The 18388-nt window shown below is 54.9% G+C and overlaps 4 protein-coding genes across 4 annotated transcripts; 2 read left to right on the top strand and 2 right to left on the bottom strand.

Moving 5' to 3' along the window:
- Positions 1 to 1708: 1708 nt before the first annotated feature.
- NTH1 (Neutral trehalase) lies at positions 1709 to 4180 on the bottom strand (the record flags this gene model as incomplete). The annotated part of the gene is made up of 5 exons (XM_036645143.1): positions 1709 to 1856; positions 1909 to 3650; positions 3706 to 3811; positions 3894 to 3961; positions 4046 to 4180. The coding sequence occupies 5 exons, from the start codon at positions 4178 to 4180 to the stop codon at positions 1709 to 1711; spliced, it is 2199 nt and encodes a 732-aa protein (XP_036489847.1).
- A 1747-nt stretch (positions 4181 to 5927) lies between these two features.
- Positions 5928 to 8369, bottom strand: DPB2 (DNA polymerase epsilon subunit B; the record flags this gene model as incomplete). The annotated part of the gene is made up of 2 exons (XM_036645142.1): positions 5928 to 7581; positions 7633 to 8369. The coding sequence occupies 2 exons, from the start codon at positions 8367 to 8369 to the stop codon at positions 5928 to 5930; spliced, it is 2391 nt and encodes a 796-aa protein (XP_036489848.1).
- Positions 8370 to 8757: 388 nt separating this feature from the next.
- Positions 8758 to 9573, top strand: CGCS363_v013292 (uncharacterized protein; the record flags this gene model as incomplete). The annotated part of the gene is made up of 3 exons (XM_036645141.1): positions 8758 to 8844; positions 8909 to 9438; positions 9495 to 9573. 3 exons carry the CDS (start codon positions 8758 to 8760, stop codon positions 9571 to 9573), a joined length of 696 nt encoding a protein of 231 aa, XP_036489849.1.
- Positions 9574 to 11268: 1695 nt separating this feature from the next.
- On the top strand, positions 11269 to 13599 carry SNF1 (Sucrose non-fermenting protein kinase 1; the record flags this gene model as incomplete). The annotated part of the gene is made up of 4 exons (XM_036645140.1): positions 11269 to 11678; positions 11743 to 12578; positions 12636 to 13274; positions 13325 to 13599. 4 exons carry the CDS (start codon positions 11269 to 11271, stop codon positions 13597 to 13599), a joined length of 2160 nt encoding a protein of 719 aa, XP_036489850.1.
- Between the last annotated feature and the right edge of the window lie 4789 nt (positions 13600 to 18388).

The raw sequence follows: 18388 nt of genomic DNA, 5'->3' as shown, positions 1-18388 counted from the left end.
GGCCAAAAGGCGTTCCTGGCCCAATCGTCTTACATCTGTTTCGAGGAAGGTACCTCTTACCTAGGCCCAGGCCAGGAGCTGGACAGTGTGAGAGGAGGTGAGAACGACTCAGGTCCGGTAGCTTTGAGCATAGCATGTATCGATAGCTTTCCTTGGCCGGGAGGCAGGACCGTGTGGTAAAACAGACCTCGGAACTGAAAATAGACGAGGACGGAATCCAGCCGAAAGTACCTTGTACATATCTGCATGCTCTTCTTGCCTTCCCGCAGCCTAGAGACAACTGACGACGTGGGGGAATGCTTGGCCTACTGGCGTGTTTGGCGTATGTACCTATCTACCTTTTCCACAGCGAGTGGTGACATGCCAGGCGCAGTCACCAGGTAAGGTAAGGTGAGGTGAGTGAGGCGCGCCAGTGTCAGTGTGGTCCATGTACTCGTATGCGTAGGTATGGGAGAAAGGGGTGACGTCTGGATTCGGCTCAAAGGGGACGGATGGGGCGAAACTCAGCTACTTCCTCATTGCCGTCATTGGCCGAGTTGCCGAAGCTCCTTGCATGTCCCCCGCCGTGCCCCGCCATGCCTCCGGTACCTGGGGGAAAGACTGGGGGTGAACAGACAGCAGCAGCACCTCATGCAATGTCAGCTACCTCTTCCAACGCACCTGCTAATGGTTCATCCTCCAGGAACTGACCCGACAGCTGTGACTGTGCCCGTCCCCGGACCATGGGAAATAATTCTGCAACCGCAAGCAAACATTGACGTCTGCCGATTCCGATGATGCAGCCCCATCTTCACCCGTGCCCGATGGTTCAGACCGCCCCGGATTTCCCATCCAACTGTGTGACATGATTGAGGAAATGTTTTCTCGATGCTCGTGTACTGCAATCCAGACAAATTGCTCCTGACCAGATGAAATGGAATAAAATAAAGCCATGTCTAACCAGCGTGACCGAGTCCTGCCCCAAAATCTTGCGGGGTAGCGTAGCGGTTGTCTAGCATGTGAAGAATTGCTCTGAGTCGTCGCGATTGGCACTGGCGCTCCCGAAGCCGATCACGCTTCGTGGCGTGCGTCACACCTTCCCCAACCTTGCGACTCCAACCTTTGAAAGATGCCTCGGCCCTCTCACACTGTGTTCCGACGAGTCTAGCCGTTCAAACGAGGACAACCCGGAATCACCCTACGTCCATGCTCTGAATGTCCTCATGTCAGTCACATGTACCCTGCCGAACGGCTCAAGCCACCCTGCCATGTTGCCAACCACCAGCTTCAATATGCTCCAAAGGAAGTCAAGCTCACGGAAGTTGCCCGATCTACACGTGCTGAGCTCCCCATTTCCCCTCATTTCATCCCATTTTCTTCGTGAATACCATGTCAGTTTATCCAGGATTGATCGCATTGGGCGGATATCTAGTTCGGCTTCGCAGCCAGTCTAGCCTGTTTTGATGAGCTTCCAGATCCCTCCGCCACCCAGCCATTCATTCAATCATCCAACGGCATCACCACGCGTAGCCAAATCATTCTTCAACTCCGAATACCGACATACAACCCTCAGAATGCCGCGGTACAAATCGAATAGCAATTGGATGCACAACTCTCTTGGCCCACCGATGCGATAGGAACGAATTTACGCCGGAAGCTGTACCGTTTGTACCAGTCTAATGCGTCCACGAGAGAACACACAATCTCCCCCTTAGCACTCTGGCCATACTCAGGCCAGCTCTGCAAGGGACTTCTCGTTGTTCTGCTCAATGGCCTTGATGAAAGTATCGTACGGGGTGAGCGTGCCCAGGGCACGACGCATGTGGGCGTTTACAATCTGCAGACCGTAAACGTAGCTGGCGTTGACCCATCCGAATCTGTCAAAAGTTAACAACCTGCTCAAAGAATAGCAACGACACGAAGACTCACCCTTCCTTGGCAACGCCCTTGAAATCCAGACCCTGGTTTCCGTACTCGGCGTCCACTCTGTGGGGATCGATTGGGCGAGTAACGTCGTACTTCTCAACAACGACTCCGTTGAAGTCAACGAAAGCCTTGGTCATCATGAACAACCACTTGTACGCCAGACGCTCGGCCTCCTCATTGAAGCTGTATCGCACCAGTCCGGTCCAGGCGAGCATCTGCTGAGGAGCCCAGCCGTAGGGGTAGTCCCATTGTCGGTTAGGTCTCTCCAAGCTGACTTCACCACGAGACTTCAGCGTACCCGACAAGAGACCGCCAATCGCCTCGAACTTGGGGAGGGCCTTCTGCACCATGTCCGCTGCCTGCTTGGGCGAGGCAACGCCTGCCCACAGCGCCCAGAAAGTCGTGCAACTTTCGTACGTGCACCGCTCCTTCTTAGCGGTGTCGTAGTCGAAGTACATGCCTTCCTCCTCGTTCCAGAGGTACTTGTCAAGGGCGAGCTTTCTGCGCTTTGCGCGGCGGTCCCAAATGGCCGACGTAACCACCTCGCCAGCCTTGAGCGGACCAACAGCGAACTCTGCGGGAATGACGAGCTTATCGTTGAACACATTGCGGATGGTGCGCGCAATATCCGTCTCATACTTGAACAGGAGTGAGTTCAGGTCGATGGTCGCGAGGTTAGCGCAAACCTTCTCGAGACGGTACGATGTGTCGTGGCCAGACTCGCGGACAGCTCTGTCGTGAAGGAAGTATTCATCAAGCTCAGGCTCCTTAATCTTTCCGTGGTTGTAGGCTTGCACAAACTCCTGCCAGCTCATGCCGTACTTCTCAGCATACGGCTCGAGAACGTGAACGAAGTGACCAGCTTCCGTCTCGGGAGGCACTCCCAATCCCTCAGGTCGGTACCGAGAAAGGCCAGTGACGGGGTCCAGGCGCGGCTCAGAAACCCAGACACTGTGGTACTCCTTGATGGCGGCCAGCATGGATGTACGCAGGAACTCTTTGGCATCAGGCTCATGCTTGATCTTCTCGTAGACACGGAGAGCCATGTCGGTAAGGAATGGAGGTTGAGAACGGCAGAGATAGTAGGAGCGAGTAGCGTTCAGAATCTTACCGTAGTGACGGATGGAAAAGCAGAAGTTTTGCACCATTGACTTGGCGAGATGGACCTTGTCGTTAACCAGGAGTCCCAGGGACTCCATGTAACTGTCCCAGCCGTACAGCTCGTTGAAGCGTCCTCCGGGCACGACGAAAGGCAAGCCCCTGAGCGTGTCCTCGCCTGTCACAGGATCCTTGATCTTTTCCATCTCGACGCAAAGGAGACCGGGCTTAGCATTCATGTCGCGGACCAGCTCCGGGGTGATAACCTCGGGAAGTAGCTGAACATCCAGGCGGATCTCCGGTCTCTCCTTGGCGACCTTGGTGTAAAACTCGAATTGCTCCGGCGCTCCCACAGGAACATAAATGCGCGGGCGAGGGTCGTCCGTCCAGTCTTTGGGATCCTTGGCCGCGATTTCCACACTCGAAGCATCGATTCGTCTGGTCAGACCGTCCCAGAAGTGGTCGCGGATGAGACGAGACAAGCGGTTCACGGGGTTCTCGTTCAAACGTCCCTCGTCGAGGATGATTTGCTTGCGTCCATACTCCTTGGCGAGTGAAAGCTCCTGCAACAAGTTGGAGAGCATGTATGTTCCTCGGACATCGAATCGGTTGTGGCCGGCAGAGGCGGCAGTTCTCAGCGCAAGTACCTGTGTGGATACGTAAGCTTCAGTGGCCTGACGTGGAGAGAAGCTATTCGTATACCTTTGGGCCGTTGTCCTCAATGGTGATCTGCATGTTTCCATCAGTGTCTTCCTGGGCTTGCAAGCTCTCCAGGGTCTCGTCGACATTGATGAGGAACTTTCGACCGCTGGAAATGGAAGCTTCGTCTATAATATTCACAGTCAGCCAATGGGCCCCGGAAGTGCGTTCTGGATGGCGCGAGGTCTAACTTGCCATGGCTGCCGCGGCGGAAGGGTTCACGCAGTCCAATACGCTCGAATTGCTTGAACAAGCTGTTCTGTACACGAATTAGCTCATCCTTGCAGGAGCAACCGTCACGGAACACAGGCGGTCAAGGATGTCGGCGAAATTGGGGTCGTACCTGGGAGTAGGTTCGAGTTCGAGGGCCGGCACGGTTGTTGTGACGGTCGTCAGAGGTGTAGTAGGTTTTGGCATCGTCGAAGACACCAGCGTCGGTGGTCGAGCCGCGATGGCGGCGTTGGGTTGGAGAAGACATGGTCGGAATGGCTCTCGGCGGGGAAGGTCTGCGGCGATTGATAGATAACAAACGCGGGGTGCGCTCGAGATGATCAATTGGCGGTAAGAGGGAATGAAGGTGCGGCCGGTGGGCGGAAGGATGCTGTCACCGGCCGGAGGTGAATTTTCAGGATATCCTTAGGACAGGAATAATAATACTCTTTGCTGCGTCTCGTCGTGGCTGCGTTGTCGGGTGGTGAGAGAAATGGGGGGAGATTGGGGTGTGTGAGAGCCGGCGTCACGAGGCCACGGATTGGGGAAGGAAAGAGACAAGGGGCGGCGTGGGATGGGGGGTCGATGCTGTCTCGAAACCAACCAAGCTGTCTCTCTCTCTTGACGGGCTCGGGCTGTAAAGTTGGCAAAAGCTTCCTACGGCTGACAGCGAACAGGGGAAGGGGAAGGGTGCCTGCCGCCTTAAAGTGAGCGGGTGGTGTGAAGGTGGTAGAGCCAAGGCAAGGTACTGTCAGGTAGGTGCAGCAAGGTGCGCAAGTACGTTTTCAGCATCCAGGTCTCGTTTCGTTGGTTTGTCTGAACTTTCCGGCAATGTCAGAGTGATGTGCAAGCGGTGCGATCTCTACAGTTATTTTCCTCGAGGAGTGAGGGGATTTTGCCCGAGATGAACAAGATTTCGAAAGGGGACTATTCAGTTCCAAGTTCTGGTCTCCTTCTCCAGCGATATCCGGATGACGCTATCGCGCGTTGCTTTTCAGTGGTTTCCCCCCACGCTGGGATCCATCTCGCCTCGCTGCAGGGCATCCGTACGGGTGGAAGCCGGTAAGGCGGTGGGCGGCAACGACACTAGCCAACGACGGCACACAGCTAGCCCCACCCAATACCTCGAGGACCAACCAGTCTCAACGCTAAATCTGAACCATGGGCCCAAGCTTCCCTGTGCAACTCCCCCAAACGGCAGCAGTGGCAACTTCCTCCCCAAGACATTGACAGCTCCACGACTCGAAATCGTCCTTAGTTTTTACGGTTCAAGTACAGAAACTAATTTGTTCGTGTCAACTGGCTATCCTCAGCATATCAGGTAAACATTGTCCTCCAGCTTTGACATCAAACTTCAGGGACAAGGCTCATGTAATGAAGACGTACTCCGACACTCCGTCTGGTCTTTTCATGCGGCATGTTCATCGCCTGCGGCCAAACTGCGGTGTGCGTTCGCAGCATGCTTGCTTCTCCCATTGTTCTCCCACCGTGTCTTGTTGGGTGCAGACTGAATGCCACCTCAGGGCAATCTGATTTGTGACCTTCCACTGAGATGTCGCTGTGCCTGCCAAGACTCGACCACACCTCGGCGACTCGCAAAGGCAGCATTCGGTCACACCACGTCCTGTACGACCCGACCTGCCGACTACGGACCTCCATCCCGCAGCAACAGGAGGAGGCGGCCAATGCCAGCCCGCACGTATAAGTAGAACGACGACAACGTCAGCCATCATTCGGACACTGCCCGTCTCATCCCACTCCGCTCCGCCTCCCATTCTGACTCCGACGGAAAGGAAGAAAAGATGCGTAGTCTCGCAGGGAGACGCCTCAAAGCCACCGGACGTTGAGAAAAGAAAGTGTTTATGCGTGGTCAAATATGGTATTGAAACGTATTGCAGGATATCTTTCTATCCCGACTAGCTGCATCAGTCGTTACACCCATAACGCCGGCCTATCCTTGAGCCCATTGAACTTCCCTAGGAGAAACCACGAATTACCTCCAGCAGATTTCCTTGTTAAAACGTAGTCTCTCTCAGCCGTCCAATCTTGCCAATCTCGTACTCTATCCACCGGCCAACGCGTGTTCTGCCAGGAACCAAGATACTGCCGGGATTCATTACGTGACAACCTTCGTATGTGACGCAGAAAGGAGGTGCTGTTGTGTCGACCAAAACCATGGATGTTGGTAGCGGGTAGATGTGCAGTGCTGTGGCATAGTCCCAGTGCACAGGGCGGATAGCCTGGCGGAATGGTGCGAGGTATCCCTGATCCAACACTGTTTTGACAAGCTTCCGCGCCGTGTGGATATCCTGTGAAAGGCTCGATGCGACCTCCTTGGCGGCAGGCTTCTCACTCGGTATGTCTACATCCATGGCGCCATCTCCTTCTTCCACAGGGTCGCTGCCCGCCATGACAACGTCGTCCGCTGCCGCGTTCTCGTCGTCTCCCTCTTCTCCCTCCTTCTGTCTAGAGGTCTTGAGGCGTACGGCTGTGCGGCGGAGACGGGCTGAAATGTCGTCGCGGAAGACAACAACCTCATGGTTCGGGCCAAACACCGTCAGACGGCTAGGGTTGGACGTCCAGATGGCTTCCCCATCCCCCTTGACGCCGAGTTCTGCATTTGCGGCGGCGAATGCACGGCGGATACGGGAGGTGAAGACGTCCGGCGCGGCTTTCCGAGGCAACGGTGTCGCAGCGCCTGCTGTGAAGGAGGAAACCCAGCCGTCATTATCCCCTGGGACGAAGACGAAGGTTGATGACTGAAGAAGAGTGGGATAGTCCGAGAGCGTCGACGCTAGGGCGTCGAAATATTCCTTGTATTCGATGCTGCCGCCGCTGCCACCCCTAGCGAGGACGGCGTGCTGCGTGAAGTTACCGGTGACGATGAAAGTCATCGGACTGGAGCCTTCAGGCTCAGCCGCGTATAGGGCCAGAATCTTGCGCATCGCTTGCAGTGTTCGCGGCTGATCGAGGTTCACCTCGCCAAGAATGACCATCCTACCACGACTAGGCACCTCTTCGGCGGAGTGACGGGGAAGCAGACGCTGTTCAAGTTTTCGCATGCGTGCCCCGACCGCTCGTTCACTGCCAACACCGAGGAAGTCAATCCAGCCGAATCCACCTCCTATGGTGTGGTCCTGTCCGCCGTCGGGTCCGCTGACGCCCAGTGTCGCTTTCCTTTTCTCACATGGCGGCTGTCCGATGAAGAAACCTTGAAATCTGCCACCTAGGGTGCCACCAACACCACTGCTCCCGCTCAAGCCTTTGCCAACTGACTCTTCTTCCTCTTCGTAAACGCCGTCCACCAGTACAATCATGCCCGGGGTGAACCAGGCCGAATCTTCAGGAATCGCAACAGCTTGAGATAGGTCTAGGGCGATGGTAGCTGTTAGATCACTTATAGCAAGCCCTCCTGCTGGTAGCACGTTCAGCATGCCGAGAAGCATGTGATGGCTGCCGTGCCGGCCCAGCATATTTGCGATCGGGGTAATCTTGTGGTTCTGTTGGTTTGATAACGAGCGCTTGAGCGACGGCGCTCTTGCGCTCGCCACGGCCGATGTATGGAAGGACTCATTTCGTAGTAACCTTTGGTGGATGACATTATATCTGTTTCGAAATAGAGCGGTCTTGTGCGACGCCGATGGCAGTAAAGACGGCTTCGAAGTCTCCCTGCGAATCTGGTCAGAAAGCTTGCTGGAGCCAACGGAGAAGGGCGCTCACCTCTCGAAATGCTTCTTGGCTACGTTGTAAGAGAACCTGGGTTGCTCGTAGGCGTCGATAACCTTGAGCCATTTCCTGGCATCTTTCACGTTGTCGTCGTCGTCCTCCTCCTCGACGCCAAGATTTGATATGCCAAGGCTTTGTTGGCTGTCCTCCCGTACCAAAGCAGATTGCGCCGGCCGCAGTCCCAATCTCGTGCTTGAAAAGTCTGCGTCCTGGCCAGGCTCGAGAAGAAGACTGTTCTGCCGGCTCAAACCCCTTGCACCAGTGACGATCTTACCCCCGCTCATGTTGCCCTCCAAGGTCTTTAAGATGTCCTTGAGTTCCGAACTCGCTCCATCGACAATAACGCCGCCATTTCGATTCTTCCAAGACTTGGCCACCTCCTCAAGAACCTTCTCGGCTAACCCCTCTTCACGCCACCCTGAGCCGCAATGCCGGCCTATAAATGTTGCGAGTTCTTGAAGCGCCGTTGACGTGAGAGTCAAGCTGTGCTTTTTCGTAAACGTTCGGAAGGCAAGGGGTCTGAGAGTGGCTGGTGGCAGAATGATGGGAAGGATGGCATGCTTCGTTGGCGCAGAAACCTTGAAGGGCTTGAGCGGGTGTACTGGAGTGCCGAATGCGGGAGAGGACGAGGGTATCGCGGACGACGAAGGAGGGGCAGGTGTCTTGGTATTGAAGATGTTGGCTATAGGCACCTGCTTTCGCTTTGGAGAGATCGACGGTGGAGGATCCATTCTCTGTGAGGTCGAGTTTTGGATAGATCGAAGGAGAAGGCGTCAATTGCGTTGTCGAGATGCGACTGTCGCAATGGATCGCAGAGGTCGATGCTCGTCACTCGTCGTGGACTGGGAATGTTTAATTGAGACGCGTCTCGTACCGCGTTTTCGAAAGTCGAGCGCGTGTACGCAGTGTCCCTCAACCGCGCCAGGGCCCATGCGCCACACTCCCCCCAACTGGACGTTCTACGGCTGTGCGCTCCCTGTGGCTGCAGCTCCCCCTCGCGACTCCAACATGCCGTCATCATTGGGTGGAGGAGTGGGAGCTGTTACCTCGACGAAAAAGCTTCAAAGGTAAGGCGAAGTGCATTCAACGGTCGCATGCTCTGCACCACAATTGCTCAAAATGTTGGCCTCAGCAGCCCGCTTCCTCCCGAGGTACAGAAATTCCTTCTTGCGCTCTGTCTCTAGTTTGGCGTCAAACCCATCTATTGTGAGTAAATCTTGTATTCTCGTCGCCGCAATTCTTACAGTTGTAAGTTGACCAAACGCCGTAGAAAGTGTTCCCTGCGGATGCGTCGCGAGCTTCCTTCCTTCTGTCATTCCTCGAAGATGAGCCGCCCAACCAAAGAATAGCCATTGGCTTTTCTACGAGGGATCCTCCCACGCCGCAGTCATTCATCGAGAACGGAACGTTTACGAAGATCCTCTACGAGGTCCTCGCTGAGCATGCGCACAAGGACAAGGACCTGCTCGCGCAGGCAGCTGCATTTGCCGGTCCTGGCGGAGCCAACCTGGGATCCGGAGGCGCCTTCTTTGCGCAGAAGAGCAAAAGAGGCTCGCGCAAGGTCGGCGGCGGTGGTGGCGCCGGAGGAAGCGGTGCTGGGGGCGCGAGCGGCCAGGGCGGCGCTGGAGGAGGAGGACACGGCGGTTACGTCCACCTGAGCGACTCGAGAAACCCTCCAGACTTTGGCCGTATTGCCTGGCCCGAAGACATTTTGGGCAGCGTTGAGGTTGATCAGAGCGGAAACATCATTGGCAACCTCGAACCTAGCGGCACCTATCGGATCATCACCAATGAGGGAATGTGAGTTACCTGTTCTGGCGAGAAAAGTTGAGATGAACTCATCTGACAATCTGCAGGCTCGGACTTAGTCCTTACCTCACAGACAAGCTGAAGGAGAGGCTCCGACAAGAAGACGAGAAGGATAAGGCACGATAGCCTTGACAGACCTGCAAAATTGACGCTATACAAGCGCCCAGTGGTCAACTTCGACTTGTACAGTACTGTAACTCGACGTGTAATCTTAGCTACCTCGCACCTATCATGACTGGCAACCCAGGACAGGGTGTTTGAATCACAGCAGCTTGCGCAAGACGATCTCATCCTTTTCGCCGGATTCTGCTATTCTTGGGATCCGCTGCGACCTTGGACGAAGGGGTTGGGTAGTAGGTAGCTCCGCGGATTCTGAGCATCCACTCACCTCCACTTGGCTTGGTTTTGGAGCAAGGAACAAGCACCCGGAGGGGATCGTGAGTTATCCTCTTAACCTCGGAACTGGAGTCGCTGCAGATTCTTCTGTCCTGCAGACTGAGTTCCACCCCGCACAACCCCGTGTTCAACTCCCGCTGTACGTGGACGAAAGGAGTCCAAATGGAAGCGAACGCATGCATGCTCTCCAGACCGCCGGTTGAGTTTTCTCGGTTGGGACACACCTGCAGATACAAGCCAGGCACTATGTGCTCTCGCGGCAATGCTGGACTGACAAGTTGATTAATACGCAATGTGAGGGCATTTGGCGATATCGGGACACAGGGAACCACGCTCCTTGAGCTATTTTGGGGAATTTAGCCGGCGCGGAGACGCTGCAGTGCCTTGTATGAAGTTGCAGGCCTGTCATCGAGATGACCTGCAGACCACGACGATCATTGGGCTCATTTTCCTTGAGTCAAGGGAAACTGGGGATTCCGGGCAGCCAAGAGTAGTGGTGTATCGAAGGGTCGCAATAGAGAGAGGTCATGCTAGACAAGAAACGAAACAGATTGTACAAGACTTCTCTTCAGCTACGATACCAGCTATGATTGGCAATAATATTGTTGCTGATAGTGGAGGGCTTTGGCAGAGCTGTCATCTGATCGACGCTGGCCGTTGACGACTACCTTATTCTCACATGCAAGACAACCTTTAAGCGATCATGAGACGGTTCAGGGCATTCAGGCGCGTCGGCTCACTCAGCTTCCATTATGATCTGTCACTTCTCAACCGTATGCTCACCACCATCGGAGGAAATTCTGAGGGGGCAAGATGTGACAGGCAACGGCATTCTTCGAGCTCAACCATTTTTGATTGAATGCGCTTTGCAAGCGGCCATGGCGAGCCCAACATGCGTGATGGAATCGGGCCATAATTCGGACAGAACTGCAGCTTCCAGGACAACTGACTGGGTGGTGGCCCAATGGTATGGTGGCTGATTCGCGCCGATTCCACGAAGAATGGTCCCACCAATTACAGCGGCCCCCGACTGCTGTAAACAATATCGCTGTCCACTGAGAGACGCCGGATGCCCTGTGGGCAGTGGGAAGCTGCCCCTCCATCTCCCCCCAAAGGCAGCCCGAAAAGGTAGCGAAAATGCACAGACCGGCTCATCTCCCCACCACAGCGGGTGGGCAGCCTGTCTGTAAGGTGCTTCTGAGGTGCTCCTCAGGTGCCTGGACTGCCCAAACGTGCCCGCTGGCGAGGAGAAAAAAAGGTCTGCCGCGAACCAGGGAGCTTCTTGGCAGCCCTCCACCCGTCGATGTTCCCCTCCACAATCCAACTTCGTCATGCCCACTTGTGTGGTCCAAGTCCAAGGCTTGCTCCGGCCACAGCCCATTTAAACAAAAACGACCTGAGCCCCCCCTCCCCCCGACCGACAACATGGCTTCCGGCTTCGACGAGGAGGAGCTCCATATCAGCCTCTCGCCCTCCCAGATCCGTCGACGCTCCCAGCAGCACGGTGCCGCCGCTGGTGCTGCCGCCGCCGCCGCCGGAGCTCACGACCACCTTCAACCACCTGACGCCCTCAACATGGCTCCTCCGATCGATACCACCGCCCCGCTGCGGGACAAGATTAAGACGGAGCAGCGTATCGGCGCCTACAAGATCATCAAGACACTCGGCGAGGGCTCCTTCGGAAAGGTCAAGCTGGCTATTCATAATGGCACCGGCCAACAGGTCGCGCTCAAGATCATCGCCAGAAAGAAACTCATCAGCAGAGACATGGCTGGTCGCGTCGAGCGCGAGATCGAATATCTGCAGCTCCTGCGACACCCTCATATTATCAAGCTGTATGTCACATGCAAACAAACTGCTCTTATCGCCAAACCCCCTGGCTGACCCTCGCGTCCTCAGATATACTGTGATCAAGACACCAAATGAGATCATCATGGTCCTCGAATACGCCGGCGGCGAGCTCTTCGACTACATCGTACAGAATGGGCGCATGAAGGAACCCGAGGCTCGCCGATTCTTTCAACAGATGCTCTGCGCCGTCGAGTACTGCCATCGCCACAAAATCGTACACCGAGACTTGAAACCTGAGAACCTATTGCTGGATGACAACCTGAACGTCAAGATTGCCGACTTTGGTCTGAGTAACATCATGACGGACGGAAACTTTCTCAAGACAAGTTGCGGAAGTCCCAACTATGCCGCTCCAGAAGTGATTGGCGGGAAGCTTTACGCTGGCCCCGAGGTAGATGTGTGGAGTTGTGGCGTGATCCTCTATGTCTTGCTGGTGGGCAGGTTGCCGTTCGACGACGAGCACATCCCCAGCTTGTTTGCCAAGATCGCCCGCGGTACCTACAGCATTCCCCAGTGGATGAACGCTGGCGCCGCGACCTTGATCAAGAAGATGCTAGTCGTAAACCCCGTGCAACGTGCCACCATCGAGGACATCCGACAGGACCCTTGGTTCATGACCGACTTGCCGCCATACCTTGCACCCCCTGTGGAGGAGTTCTACAATACGGGCGTGGATCCTAACAAGGCCATCCAGAAGAGCGATATCGCCCCCAACGCTCCTCCCAAAGTCCAAGAGAAGCTTCACAATGAGGTCACGGAGAAGATCAGTAAGACCATGGGTTATGGAAAGAAGGATGTCGAGGAGGCCCTGCAAGCCGCGGAGCCCTCGGCTATCAAGGACGCCTACATGATTGTTCGTGAGAATAAGCTCATGCAGGTGAATGGTAAGCAGATCCGACCCCACGGGACTAGCATAAGTTCTGACCCGTCCTCTCGTACAGAGGCTATGTCATCACTTTCCGTCGATCAGGACTCAAATAGCCCGCTTCCAAGCGCATCGTCAGCGAGGTCTGGTGCATCCGGCGTCAGTGTACAGCGGCCGTACATCAGCAAGATCGGTATCCTACCCAGCAGTTTGCCAACCTATCATAAGGAGTATATAGAGCGTGCGAAGGCAGGCATCGTGGACCACCCGACTCCTACGATTGTGGTCGACGAGCCCTCCGCGTCTCGCACAGACGCCGAGAGGGAAGAGACTGCCCGCCACCTCAAGCCTCATTCTCGAAGCCAAGTCCGGCTCGACGACTCCAAGACACGGCCACAGAGCATGACTCCGGTGACTACAACTAAGAAGACAAAACCGGTCCGGTGGCAGTTTGGTATTCGATCTCGCAACGCCCCTTGGGAAGCTCTCCTCTGTATCCACAAAGCGCTTAACAAGCTGGGGGCGACCTACGTCCCAGACGAGGACTACGAAAAGATGCATGGCTCGGAGGCAGACCAGCCTAGCAACGAGGGCAGCTTTGTTGACGACTATGCATCCCAGGGGGCCAACGACTCAACGGCAAGCATCGACCCTCTCAAGAGGTACAAGCTTCCAGCCGACCCGTGGCATATCAATGTTCGATGGGAAACATCAAGTAAGTTGCCAACGCTCATGACCTGGTTGTATGTTACTAAGTCTCCATAGCATTGCACAAGACATCGACTACTCCTACCGAGGGATCCAAGACTCCAGACAGCTACCATGTCGTTGGAGACGACAATGTCAAGCGGGACTTTGTGGCGTTGCACTTGGACATTCAGATTTACGAGATGGAACACGGGGTCTACCTTGTGGACTTCAAGTGCTCTGGGTACGAGACAGCTGATAGGAGGCTGCTCGAGGAGAAGGACGTCACAAGCCCCTTCCCGTTCCTGGACATGGCGGCCAGGCTGATCATGCAATTAGCCGAGGCGGACTGATGATATCTCCTTGGCGTTCCGTTATTCCTCTAGGCGTCTCTTTCATCTCCGTCTTTGACGAACGGGGAGCTTTGCAAATATTTCGAAAACGGTCGACTCTGCCATGGACATGGGAAGGCAAGTTGATCGATCGGCCACGTCACAGCGTCAGGTTATGCGAACATGGGAGTTTGGGTGCGTTGGAGATGGAAATGGGTGTGGGGGTTCTTGGGTACATCCAGCGGGAGGGCGTGGATTTGCGGATGCCGGCTTGGCCAAAGGCGACGACGGGCCACATCGTATGTGTCCCGACCGCTGGTCCAGATCTACATGACAGCGTGTTGGACTCGAAACAAGGGGTACGGTATATTAGACACATTTTCATCGGCATATCTAGTGCGGTAGCGGCAACTCAGCAAGCATTGTCAAAGTTGAACACGGCGCGACTCCGGCGACATTAAACCATGCTCTTCGGAGACCTGCAAGCTCCCGAGTCCCCCTCGACCTCCGGCGATCACGGCACAGCAGAGCCTCACACAATCTCAAAGAGTCCGGAATGGCCAAACCATAAAATCTGGGTCCCGGGGTGCAAAGGCGGCGAGACGTTTGTCCCGAAGTGGAAGCCATCTCCGTGGTGTGCGTTATGGGAAACAACACACACACTATACTCGTACACCTAATATCAAACCTCGGCGATTATTTCGTTCAACCCCTCGGGCGTGGTGATGCAGAGCCTCATGGAAACAAGCGCCAAGAAAAGAACAAAGTATAATCTTTGGAGACCCCTCGAGCTCGAGCTCGAGCTTTAGGGGTGGAGACGAGGTTGACAAGAAGAAGCAAAGACGATCGAGGTCGAGACCTCATCCATAGCTCGAAGCAGAAGCCAGCTCCGTTGGTGCGGTGAGACGTGCAAAGTCAAAATCGCAGAGATACAGGGAGACAGGCAGCGGCATTGGACCCTGAATGAGGTTGGTGTCAGTTTCAACGAACGATGACAGTCATCAACGCCGCGGGGGGCCCATCCACGGCTAAGCGTTTACTCGCCCTTGGACGACTGACGACTGACTGACGACTGGCCGGTCGACCCCGCCACGGGCTCGGATCTTGGGACGTCTCGAACCACATCAGACGATACACTCGAGGGCTCGGGACGGGACTACTCCAGACGAGACAACTTCCAGGGGGGAGAAGCTGTGATTACGTACGTCTCCCGTGCCGAGAACAGATTGCGCGGGAGAGGGAGGGGGGCAAGGCCCGCGGTATTCGGCGCGAGCCCATCCAGTGGGGACAATCTTTTTGGTCTTCGGCACGGACGAAAGTCTCCGGGACAGCCGGCTCTCGCCCTCCGCCGGCCGTGTGTCCTCAGCTTTCTGCGAGTGCGATGCCGTCTGGCCCCTTCTCGGAGTCCCCTTTTTTCTTTGACATCTGCCGAACTCAAAAAAAGGACATCTATACGCGGGATGTGGGCGCTTGATCTGAGCCACGATGCGGGTCTGGGGAAACTTTTCGACCGCTGTCCGATGAGTGCGTGTCTGGTGTTCTGTCCACCTGGTCAGGGCGGCAACGTCTTAGTGATGCTGACAAAAAACTCACGATATACGCAGCCACGTCTTGCGCCGCGTACTGCGATCTCAGGCCTCGTACACTCGTATATCCCAATCGAGCGATTCTGCCATGATCAGATCACAGGGGTTGCCGCGCCTCGAACACAGCTCTACACCTAAAATCCTGACCACCCCAAGAATCTTGAGATGCTCTAAATATGGCGAAAGAGGGATGGGCCTTGGACGGGAGAGGAAGAAAAACACCAGATGCAAGTCACCGAAGATCAGAACAGGGCCCAAGGGACTACCGATAACCCGACGAAACGTACGCTGCACGTCTTCGCCTTCTTGGCTCCCTCCTCACTCACCAAATTTCCCGCGGTCTTTAGACGCATGTAACTTGTAACCTTCGCTCGCGCCTTTACGCTGGTATTCTTCGACACCTGCAGGTTTGAGCCTTCCAAACCTTCTTTTTTCTTATTGCACGTTGGATAGAGTTCGGGTTCATCCCACACCATCCACGCCTCGAAACGCAACCTGAAGGGGGGAAAGATGGAAATAAGGGGGTGGTTGACGACGATTTAGACCATGGCGGTGGCGAAAAGAAAGTTGACACTTTGGAGACTTACCGGCAGGAATCGCAATCTCCCTGTTATCCCGCCTCCTCCTCCTCCTCTCAAGTCTTTGGTGGTCCCATTGTTGCCTTTGCCCTTGCATTTGTCTTGTCTGATTATCCATCTCTGACTACAAGGGAAGAGAGAATTATAGTTCGGTTCCCAGGCCGCGCTGAGTCCCTAGAAGGATTGCCCACGCCCCTCCTCTCCAAAATTCAGAGTTTCCCCCTGCCATCGTCCGTCACCCAGTCCAGTACCATAACTCAGGGCGCATTGCTTGATAATCGGAATATACTCCGACGAACATCACTAAATCCAAACCCAAGCTTCATTCCTAAGAGATGACAAAACTAGTGCGCGGTCAGAGAACTAACTACTACCTGCTACTACTACACGCCCCCCACGATAGTCCGGTTTGGTTTCGAGCAAGGCTAGCAGACCTCGCTTGTAGCCCTCTCTCTCTCTCTCTCTCTCTCCTTCTCGAATGTACACCCTCACTACCTCCTTGGCTTGTACCATCGACGGTAGACTCTAGCGGTGCAGAAAGCACGGGACGACACATCCCACGCCCATCGTCCCCTCACACTCCCTCTCGTACCCCCCCAATCCCCTCATTTCTCCAAATTCTCCAAGTTTTAGAAAGGACCTTGCATTCGCTGGCTTGCCTGCCGAGGGAAGTTGAACACTACGTACAGCCGTAGCACGGTTGGGGAAGGGTGTGGCGCGCGCAGACCACGGAAAAATCCAATCTACCACCGCAGCAACAACAACACCAACCCCAACTTCATAACTCCAACGACACCACGGCCCCCAAGAAGGAAGAAAAAGGTTTTTCTCATTCCTGTAGAAAAGCAAACTTCGATAACTTAGAGTTTTACCCATTTACAGCAGACAAGACTAGCAGAGGCGGCCGCCTGATATTCCCCCCCCCCTGTGCTCATCATCAGCATCATACCAAACCGTCCCAGCCTTTTTTCAGTCTTGCGCAAAACCTCTTCTCTTTCTCTCTCTCGCTCTCTCTTGCACGGCTCGCCTGAGTGAAGAAAGTCTGTCTCTCCTTATCTCCCGGGTCCCTGTAAAGTTTGTTGGCACAGGCGAAAGTCATTCCTTCCTTTAGCCTTTGTCATATATCATATGTCTTATTTTCTTGAGACCAACATACCAAAGAGACACGGGCCGAGGCAGAATACCCTTTTTTTTTTTTTCCTTTTCCAAATCAGTAAAGCTTAAAAACATATCTCTGGCCATGGGAGCGGAACGAAAAAGGACCAAAAGGCTTTCAGGAGGAAGACGAAGCTATGACGCACGCCGCCCGGACGGGATGAACATGTCATCGGCATATGTCATGCATCGCGACGCCCGCTCTGCCTTGCCAAACCCGCCATCTACCACGTCAATTTTACCCCATTTCCCCAGATTAGAGTCGATATCAATACTTGATGTACTTTTGCCCTGATGCCGGATAATCAACGGCGTTGAACAGTAGTGCCATGCAATCAATTTAATCTCTCTCGTCAAAAAAAGCAGCTGACGTTGTACCGCATGTGCAGTTCTTCCTCATCTGGGCCTATACCGCGAAAGATTAGACAACCACACACCGCCCAGCACCGCAGCCGCCCGGGGCAACATGAACTCTAATTTCATCATTTTTGACCGCAAGTCATATGGCAGGGTGAGTGACACGCGTCTATAGCTGAACCGAGATATTGGAGGGCGTATGCCGTCGGACACACTCCGAAAGGGGGGGGCCAGGAAGGAAGATGTGGCTTGGTCGCACTGGCTGAAGTTGGTCTCGGACTCTGTCGTTGGTGTGTGGTGGAAAAGATGCAATTCCCGCTAGGCGAGAGAGCAGCAGCGTCAGAGCCTACCACGTCTCGAAACTAGACGCCACGCTTGCTGATGTATCTACTCCTTTTCGTCAATAAGGTTTTGGGCCGCCTCAAGTCTAAGCCACCCAAAGCCAAAAAGACTACCTACCTGCTGCGTGCTCTCTCACCCCTCCAAAAACCCGTCTCATGGGTGGGTTTTTGTCAGTCTTGAACCAAGAGGTGAACCAGCGTCACACCATGGGCCCGTCCGTCCTCTGATCTGTTGCTTTTCGTGCCCTGCGTTGCGTAACGCGACGCAGTAGCCATGCGGGTTTGTTCTTTTTGCTCTTCTCCCCCAACTTTCTCTTGCAGTAGCGTCTTGGGAGAGCCGCCATAGCCGTTCTCGGTCCCGACGACAGGCACAGAGGCCGCAGAGTCCAGACAACATGAAGCAATCTGCTTTCCCAACGGCTGAATGGCATCGCACCCGCATCGCATACGCGGATCGCTGCTAGCCTACCTGCAGAGTTGACACCTAGATATGGTCACGCCCCTCTCTTTCCCCCCTTGGACGACCTCTTGTGGCTTGACCGCTTCGCTTCCTCTCTCATTGCAACTTTGGAGAAAAGGCAAAACAACAAGACCAGTCGTTACACTTCGCGCCGCTGTGGTTTAGCGGGCGCGTGCTTGCGGACTTACCATACCGCGCGACAGTATTTCCGCGCGCCGCGCTACTGATGCTGCGTAAGGGGGGTTAAAACTCGAGGCCGGAGCGCGAGAGAGATGTCGAGAAGTGACCTACTCTACGGTATATTGCCCGACTCCTAGTTTCGTCACTCTTCAC

The sequence above is a fragment of the Colletotrichum siamense genome, assembly GCF_013390195.1.
Source record: "Colletotrichum siamense strain Cg363 chromosome Unknown KSG_Cg363_contig09, whole genome shotgun sequence".
NCBI classification, from domain to species: Eukaryota; Fungi; Ascomycota; class Sordariomycetes; order Glomerellales; family Glomerellaceae; genus Colletotrichum; species Colletotrichum siamense.
This window is presented reverse-complemented; position numbering and strand designations above follow the sequence as displayed.